General features: G+C 42.8%; 1 protein-coding gene across 1 annotated transcript; it reads left to right on the plus strand.

Annotated features, from left to right (window-relative positions):
• The first annotated feature begins 4,417 nt into the window (after window positions 1–4,417).
• LOC131331438 (uncharacterized) lies at window positions 4,418–5,215 on the plus strand. The gene has a single exon (XM_058365375.1). It carries the CDS (start codon window positions 4,418–4,420, stop codon window positions 5,213–5,215), a length of 798 nt encoding a protein of 265 aa, XP_058221358.1.
• The last annotated feature ends 4,697 nt before the right edge of the window (window positions 5,216–9,912 follow it).

Genomic DNA, 9,912 nt, shown 5'->3' on the forward strand with positions numbered 1-9,912 from the left:
TAATATCTTCATATCATTATTTAGCACCATTAATTGAAAGTCTTCTATCTAAATTAACTTGGATTTGTTTCTGGATGGGGCTATTATATATACTGGGAGTTTTGAATTCATCAATTATGAAGGCCCTTCTGTTTTTCAACATTAAGCATAAATCCCCTTGCTAGATTCGACAGCGACACCACGTCATCACAAATGTTTCGGAGGGATGCTACATACACTACCATCCATCCACTACATCTTTTGTGGGGCTTATTCTGGGTCCCAAAAAAATACAGAAAAATGTCCATAAACTTTAGAATAATATATTATGGGGTCATGTAAAAAATCAGCTCCAACGAATATCGGTAAGTATTATTTCTTGATTTGTAGGGGCGAAACTGCTCAACTGTTCAATTTTGCCCCTATGAATCAAGAAATAATACTTATCGATATTTGTTGAAGCTGATTTTTTACATGACCCCATAATATATTATTTTAAAATTTATGAATATTTTTATGTATTTTTTTGGGACCCGAGGTGGACCTTACAAAAAATGTAGTTGATGGTGTAGTAATTGGAGATAGTGTACCTAGACTTATTGAATGTACAGACTCATACAGTAACACGACTAGAAAATCTAACACTACAGTAGTCTTTTACCACATAACTAGATCATGTACGATAGTCAAATAGCGCAATCACAAATTAATCTTGTTTTTGATAACTGGATATCCGGGTCAGCTAGCTTGAGCGTACCTCGACTAATTTCAGGGGCTCTGAAGATAATAACCGGGCATTACTCCCAATGGCCCCATGGCACAAATTAATCTTGTTAGTCCCACGAATTCGATTTGCAAAGCAAAGAATCTAGATTTTCTATATTCCAGCCAAAACAAGAAACTACTTAGCATATGGAAAGTGGGACTCTTGACCAACCTGTGTCTTTGCTGTACCCAAAGAGAAAAAGGAAACTTTTCTATTTTATTTCCAAAAGGAGAACCCATTCCCGATTCTACCCTTTCTTATCCCGATTAGGAAACTGAGTGACTACATGCACGCCCTATAAGTATCCCTAGCAGAGCATCAACTCGGGCATCACCAAAAATCTCCCCAGACAATTTCCTTTTCTTGTCCTGCTTCACCAAATATCATACGCTCTCTCTCTCTCCTCTCACTCTTTCTCTCTCTCTTGCTTGAAGAATGAAGATGTTTTACCCAACATGGCTGCCACCCTTGAACGCCCACGAAAACTACACCATCCGCGTCTCCGCCCACCAGGCTCCACCCTCCCTCTCCTCACCGCCACTGCCGCCTGGGTACTTGTCCATCGAAGCCAAAGTTGGCGTGGTTTTCTTCGCCGGGCTGTGCGCGGACAGCACCCTACGCGGCCTCTCCCTCTCCAAATCCTTCGCCATACATCCAGACCGCATAAAAACTTTCAACCTGGTCTCTGAGCTTCAAATCCAGTTCCCGCTGGATAATTTCATCCTGTGGGAATCGCAGGCTATCGGTGGGCCCCGCTGCGCGTGGCAAATGGGCGGCGAGGGCGAGCTCGAGGGCGCGTTGAAGGACTTCCTTTGCGGCTCGGCGATAGGGCCGTGCGGTGCCGTGACGTTGCGCGTGGAGAAGACGGTGCAGGTGCCTGTCAGCGAGTTTCGCGAGTGGTGTCGGTGGTACGACCACAACGCGAAGGCGGGCGAGGGGTTCGAGAGAGACTATGCGAAGGCGATTAGCACGCCGAGGAGCGGGGTGGAGTTGGCGGAGGAGGTTTTGGTAGGGTTTAGGTTGTTGCCAGTTGGGTCCGTGAGGGACTTCCCGGACGGTGAGGAGGTGGAGATCGATTATGAAGAAGATGATCAAGAAGGAGATAGCGATGAGACGGAGGTGATGGAGGAGGCAACCGACGGGAACTATGGTTTGGAGGGGAATGAGAGGAGCAATGCCTGCCCGCTGTGTGGGCATATTGCGTAATTGTTCAGTGGTTTTGTGCGTGGCGCTACAACACCCTCCATGATCATACATTCATGCGAATTTCGTATACCTAGAGTCTCGGGTCTTGGATGAATTTGTGGTTAAGGAAGGGTGTTTCGAGTACCACGTGACGGTACCTCAAGAATATCTGAGTTTAAGGAGGCATGTTGCCTCCCTAGCTAGCTTTCTCTGTCTAGGGTTTTGAACTGGATTTGTTGTGGCTTTTGTAGTTTCCAGACACAGTACACACAGCGTAGGAAACACAAAGTGACTGATGTTAAATTGTCAATTATTGGATATTCCTGTAATCTTAAATTGGAGGAAATAGCAGCTTCATCTTTGTTTTATTTCATGCTTGAAAATTGAAGCGCTTCAAAGTATCTTGCAAATTAAGGTTGATCCTTATCGAGTTTCTCCTCAATAATTTTTTTTGCCGATTCCAAAAAAAAAGAAGTTAATACTTTAAAGCCTCTCACATGTACTCTTTAATTGGGCCTCTCGCGCGCACCTTGTTACACAAAAAATTAAAATTTACGATCAGACGATAAAAATGTATAAAGAACCAAGTTAGACGGTATCCGGAAATTAAAATTGTAACGTTTTCTAAGGTGTTTCATCCAACTTTTTGTTGGATGCTTGTCTTTTCCTTTTCGGAGTATCCTAGCTCTTTATGCTAAGGTGCTCTTTCTCCATGTACCATTTCGAGCTATAATAATATATCTTTTGCCAAGCAAATAAAATAAAATAAAATAAAAAGAATCTTCGCTAGTCCTCCCTTTTCAATTTTGTTAAATGCCGTCAAATATTTCGACTAGGGACTGAGAAAACTACCAAATATACTAAGTTATATCCGAAATTTAGACTCAAGTAGTCCAATTCACTTACAAAAATTCTAAGAATACGACTTTAAAAACACAACTCCAGATATAAAATTGTGGTAATGACTACCATATGTAAAAGGGTAATGAGCAAACTTTCATCGAACAGCACTCAATTAACTTGAAATTTAAAAAAAAATAAAAGTTGACAGAGAAAGTGGGAACACTCAAACCTTATTTGGAAGATTAACGAACTTCTAAAAATATTTAAGTTTGATTGAAATATTTCAACTTGAAATTTTTAAAAGTTACTACTAATTAAAACATAATATTTTAAGTATCCCACCAAAAAATAATTTTAGTCGAAGTATTCCAATTCGGCAAAGGAGAACTCCACTTTCTTCCACTGCACGCAAAAAAAAAAAAAAAAAGGTAATACTAATTATTTTCGCAAGTAGACTAATTGGGTGTTCGGACAAATAAGCCAAAATGGCTTATTTTTTGTCCTTATTCAAATTTTTTTCGTATCACTTGGCTTATTGTCATTTTTTTGGGGATTATTGCATCCTCACGAAAAGAGGAATTTAAAAAGTAAAAATTTTTGACCAAAATCCAATTTTTTTTGAATAAAGACGAAAGTAAATCAATAAGCCAATTTTTTCGTCTTTATTCAAAAAAAATTGGATTTCGGTCAAAAAATTTTACTTTTTAGATTCCTCTTGTCGTGAGGATGCAATAATCCCCAAAAAAATGACAATAAGCCAAGTGATACGAAAAAAATTTGAATAAGGACAAAAAATAAGCCACTATGGCTTATTTGTCCGAACGGGCAACCTGAAAAAAGTTTCAATGCTGCCATGGTTATTTGTAGGGCTGCAAACGAGCCGAGCCGAGCCGAGTTTTAGAGTGTTCGAACTCGGCTCGCCAAAAATTTAGTTGGCTCGAGCTCGGCTCGAGCTCGTGACGAGCTGCAGGACTCGAGCTCGAGCTCGGCTCGAGATGTATTTACAGAGCTCGAGCTCGGCGAGCTCGGCTCGTTTATGAAACAAATATATATATTTACAGAGCTCGAGCTCGGCTCGCTCGGCTCGTTTATGAAACAAATATATATATATATATATATATATATATATATAAATAAATATATATATATATAATATAGTTGGGCTCGCGAGCCAATTCGAGCCGAGTTTCGACAAGCTCGAGCTCGGCTCGTTTATGAAACGAGCCCAACATTTTAGCTCGAGCTCGTTCGTTTGTGTTTCGAACCGAGCCGAGCCGAGCTTCGAGCCGCTCGAAGCTCGGCTCGGATCGTTTGCACCCCTAGTTATTTGTAACCCCCTCTTATATGTTGTGGGTCCCATGTATTTGTGGGTCTGACCCCATGTGAGAAAGACATCACAAATAACCGTTATTAAACCTTTTAGAAATAGGAAACTGCACAAAATAGGAAAGTAGTAATGTACATAATAGTTACTTCGGCAACAAGTATACCCTTTCGGATTACAATTAAAACTCTTTCTCCTTACCTCTAGATATATACCACTAAAACTATGAGTATTATTACTGTATATAAAAGCTCTCATCAACCCTAAACCGTATCTCTCTCTCTCTCTCTCTCTCTCTCTCTCTCTCTCTCTCTCTCAAGATGCCACAACCAACGTGGCTGCCACCCTTGAACGCCCACAACAGCTACAGGATCTATGTCAACGCAAATCAGTACGTTCCTCCGCCCTCCTCCTTGCCGCCGCCACCACGCCCTGCCGCCACAGGGCATGAGTTTTTCATCAAAGTAAACACCAGCGTCCATTTTTTCCCTCCTGCAGACTCCAGAGTCGAACGAACAATCAAGGGCCTCTCCACCTGGACATCCTTCCATCTTCCATTAGCCAACGTGGTATTCGATATGATTGATCTGATATGCAGCGCCCCGTTTCCACTAGACAGGATCCATTGGATGTCACACAGGATCGACTGGGAACAGCACAGGTGCCTCATAGAGGACAAGAATGACTTGAAGGAGACATTTTCGAACTTTCTTAGGGGCTTGCTAACCGCACCGTGCAATGCAGACCAGAGAGTGCTGGCCGTGACTCTGGTGATTGACAAGGTGGTGCGTCTAACGGCCGACGAATTCGCGTTGTGGGATAGTTGGTACGACGAGCAAGCGAGGTTGAGTGAGAGCTTTGAGCGAGAGTACGAAGAGGCGGTTAGCAGGCCGAGGGGGGAGGAGAGAGGGGTATTGCCGGAGGTGATTTACAAAGGTGAAGATGGAAAAGAGAAGTGTTCGATCTGTTTGGAGGAGTTTGCGGTGGGTTCAAGAATGGCTCGATTGACTTGCTCTCATCTCTACCACGGAGATTGTGTTCTGAAGTGGCTGAAGAGGAGCAATGCCTGCCCATTGTGTAGGGCACATGTTCCCTCTCTCTCCCCACCTAGGGTTTGAACCGGAGCCATGTGGGGGGCACGATGGGAATGTGAAAGTGATACGTCTATTAAAAACATCACAAATTCCAAAAGTTCGTGTAAGAATTGATTGAGAACTAAAGCGTAGAGCAAGAATTAAGAATGGGGAGGAGGATTGTGAACTAGGTTTAAACTAGGGTTGCCTATTTTTTATTTTTTAAAAAACTAGGTTGCCGAAATTTTGATTCGGGAATGTTTATTTTTATCAGCTATTATGTGGAGTAATTTTGTTATCAGAATGTACAGTTCTTTCTCCACAAATGCATGTTTCATCGTCATGGAAATGCCTATGATTGTGGACAAATCAATGGCAGGTTAATTTGTATTGATATTGTTCCTACACAAGTTAGGCCATCAATGGTGGTTTGTTGCATTCCCTGTCTTGATTCAAATTTTTTTCTTAGAATTCTAAAAAGGCATAGTACATGAACAAAGACAGCGAGTAACAGCATCTCCAATCTTGACTTCCGATAAGGGGGTGTCAATTTTTTCTGAAGGCTCATGTAACAATTTAGCATATAAAATTTTATCTTCAAATGCGCAATCCAACCAACTTTTCAAACTTATCTATTTGTCGTATGTTTTTCAGCCCAAATTGGGCCTAAAAAACCTTTCTCACGTATATTATTTCAATTCTTGCTCAATTAATTTCTCACATAACATTAGAAGATGTTCAACTTGTTTCTGCAAAGTTACTAGTTAGACTTTCGTATTCAAAATTTTTCTAAATAGATACTAAATGCTCCATTTAGATCCGTGGACCTCGAAAAATGGCTGTGACAGAGTCATGGATAGCAAATAAATACATTACAACAATCAATTTTTAACTTGAATGGAAAGTCCTAAATTTCGGATACCCTTTTTGAAATAGGAAACTGCACAAAATAGGAAAGTAAGTAACTTTCAGCAACAAGGATATATACCCTTTTGGATTACAATTAAAACTCTTTCCCCTTACTGCTAGATACCACTAAAAACTATGAGTATTACTGTATATAAAAGCTCTCATCAACCCTAAACCATCTCTCTCTCTCTCTCTCTCTCTCTCTCTCTCTCTCTCTCTCTCTCTAGATGCCACAACCAATGTGGCTGCCACCCTTGAACGCCCACGACAGCTACAGCATTCACGTCACCGCCAATCAGTACGATCCTCCGCCCTCCTTCTCCTCCTCCTCCTCCTCACCACCACCACCTCCTACCGCCGCAGGGCATGAGTTTTTCATCAGAGTAAATACCAGGGTCAACTTCTTCCCTCCAGAGACTCCAGATTCCACAGTCGACGAACGAACAATCAAGGGCCTCTCTGTCTGGACATCCTTCCATCTTCCATTAGCCAACGTGGTATTCGATATGATTGATCTGATTTGCAGTGCCCCGTTTCCATTAGACAGGATCCGTTGGAAATCACAGAGGATCGACGGGGAACCACACGTGAGCCCCATAGAGGACGAGTATGAATTGAAGGAGACGTTTTCGAACTTTCTTTGGGACTTGCTAACCGCACCGTGCAATGCAGACCGGAGAGTGCTGGCCGTGACTCTGGCGATCGAGAAGGTGGTGCGCCTAACGGCCAACGAATTCGCATTGTGGGCTAGTTGGTACGACGAGCAAGCGAGGTCAAGCGAGAGCTTTGAGCGAGAGTACGAAGAGGCAATTAGCAGGCCGAGGGGGGAGGAGAGAGGGGTATTGCCGGAGGTGGTTTACAAAGGTGGTGATGGAAAAGAGAAGTGCTCGATCTGCTTGGAGGAGTTTGTGGTGGGCTCGAGAGTGGCTCGATTGACTTGCTCTCATTTCTACCATGGAGATTGCGTTCTGAAGTGGCTGAAGAGGAGCAATGCGTGCCCATTGTGTCGGGAACTAGTTGCCCACCTCTCTCCCCCTACCCAGGGTTTGGACATAAGTCAAGTGGAAGCGAGATCGAGGGGAACGTGAAAACTTCTTTCGAAAACATCACTGAAAGCGATGATTGACATGCGATGACAAAAGCAAAAGGGTAGAGTAAGTATTGAGAGCGGCCCGATTTACCCTTTTGAAGGATTATGACCTAGGTTTGAACTAGGGTTGCCGAGATTTTGATTCGGGAGTGTTTAATTTTTTCGGCCTTTGTGCAATTTTGTTGTCAGAATGTGTATTTCGTTTTGATCTCAATGCGAATTAGGCATTTGATGGAGCATCTCCAAGGAGAAGCAAAATTTCATACCAACTCTCGAATTTGCTTACCTGTCACTGTGGCAAATTTTTATTTTTCTATCAATCAACAGGCAATTACATACTCCGTCTGCCCCTTTTTAAATGTTCATTACGATTCTGCGGGTATCATTTTTAATTGTCTATATCTCTCAATGTATATTGTTAAAAATATGCAATATACAAGTGATCACACAAAATAGAAATCCAAATTACCAGTAAGATCATATCGCCAGAAATAATTGCGCATGGTGAGGTACAGTAATAGATAAAGAGGATCGCGAGATCATTTTATTTATGAGAACCGTAAATAAAATTTACGGCGCACAATTATTATCAGTAATAGTTTAAAAACATATCTCAATTCTCAACTATTATTTTTCGTCTCCACCGTGAATAACTTTTCTCTCTTTAATTAGCATCTGAAAATCATAAACTGGGACCCAACTCCCAGATAAAAGTGTCCCAATCAGCCAAGGAATCTTTATTTCGTCTCTGTTTTTTATAGTATTTTTATTTGCTACATATTTTAATACCTTTTTGTCCAAACAAAATAACTACCAGTCTGAAGAATAAGCTCCCATGAATCCCAGCCAACCCCAAACTGCATGCACAAAATAGGAAACTACTCGATCGATTAATTGAGCCACAAGCAAGAAAAGTTATTGGGTGGTCTTGAGGCACCCCAAATCTCTTTTCTTTGATCATATATTCACACGGTGTTCAAATATCTAGTTTTAACTTTTGAGGCCCGCATGGATTTGTAATGCTCCAGAACCACTGATTGAGTAATTAATCAACAAGCAAACCCTTTTCTATTCGGACCAGATAACCCTCCTAAACTAAAACCTTCAGGACCTTTCCTAATCAGGACTACCTACCATTAGTCCATATTAGGATAGGACCAGATAACCCTCCTAAACTAAATCCTTCAGGACCTTTCCTAATCAGGACTACCTACCATTAGTCCATACATATATATCTACCTTAGGCACCACTAAAAATCTCATTAAAAAAAAAAACCTTCCTTCCTTCGTCTTCTGCATCTGAGTCTCTCACTCTCGATGTCACAACCAAGATTGCTGCCAGTTCCACCCCTGAACTCCCCCGACCACCCATCCACGGTCCACATCTCCGCCCATCAGTTGCCGCCCTCTGAACCACCAGCTTACACCGTCGCCAATGGACGGTCGGAATTCATCATCATCGTCAACTTCACGGCCAACTTCCTCTCTTCGGACCCTGCGGACAGCCGCACCATGCCAGGCTTCTCCTCGCGGAGTGAAATAAAGTTTCCAACAAACTACTGCATGATTGGCTCCGCGGTATCCGACTGCATCCCTTTCCCCCTCAACGACATCCACTGGGAAGCACGAACACACGACGGCCTGGTCCAATCCGCCTCCCCCTTATTCGACGAGGACGAGCTCAACCACAGGGTGGTGGGCTTCCTTATTGACCTGAAAACAGCGCCGTGCAACGCTGGCCAGAGAGAACTCTCGGTGGATTTGACCATCGTAAAGGAGATAACCCTACCGGCAGAGGAGTTCGCGGCGTGGACTTCCTGGTACGACGAGCAGGCAGCATCGGACGAGAATTTCGAGATGGAGTTTGCAGCCGCGATTATGGGGCAGAGGAGGGAGAGGGGGGTGGGCTTTGCCCTAGGCGTCATTACACCTGATATTTATCCTGTGGAGGGGTTGGAGGATCAGGTGAGCAGAGGATGGCGCGATACGACGGACCTGGAGGAGGTGTGTTACGAAGGGGGGGATGCGAAGGAGCAGTGTTCGATCTGTTTGGAGGAATTCGTGGTGGGTTCGAGCGTCGCTCAATTGCCAGCTTGTTCCCATGTGTACCATCTAAGGTGCGTTTCGCAGTGGTTGGAGAGGAACGATGCCTGCCCCTTGTGTCGGACCGTGTTGCCGAGCTCCGACTCACCACACGTAAGGTTTGAAATAGAGTTGCCGAGATATTGATTCTGCAATGTCCTGTTCTTTTGATCAGCAATTTTCTGTACTTTCGTTGCGGGACGATGTCGTGTAATACCTTTCGATTGCACTAGTGAGAGATGGAAAATCGTTACAATTGTTCCTAGAGGGATGGAAGTTAATTTGGATTTTGATGAAACTAGAATAATGACTTTGTAATGGGGTTTCCGCGTCTGTCACAGTTGCATTTTATTCCACTTAGTTTCTGTCTTTGGTGTTAACTCTGATCTCGGTTTATGATTTTTGTTTGTTTGTTGGTGTCTTACCGAGCTTTTTCAGTTAATTTAGGTTCCCTGGCGGTCATGTATAAAATTAAATCTTGTCTAGTTCGCAAATGGAGTATAATTTTGACAATGATTTCGTTCCTGAATTTCTAGTATTAGCTTGTTGCACAGTTTATACAAGAACTAGGGTTGCCGAAATAATGGGGTTTACGTTTGTTCCCAGAGGGATGAAGTTCGGATTTTCATGAAACTAAAATAATGACTTTGTAATGGGGTTT

This window comes from Rhododendron vialii, chromosome 1a (genome assembly GCF_030253575.1).
Source record: "Rhododendron vialii isolate Sample 1 chromosome 1a, ASM3025357v1".
Taxonomy (NCBI): Eukaryota; Viridiplantae; Streptophyta; class Magnoliopsida; order Ericales; family Ericaceae; genus Rhododendron; species Rhododendron vialii.

Excerpts from the sequence above, each read along its gene's own strand:
- LOC131331438 (XM_058365375.1), top strand. The coding sequence starts at position 4,418 with ATGCCACAACCAACGTGGCTGCCACCCTTGAACGCCCACAACAGCTAC.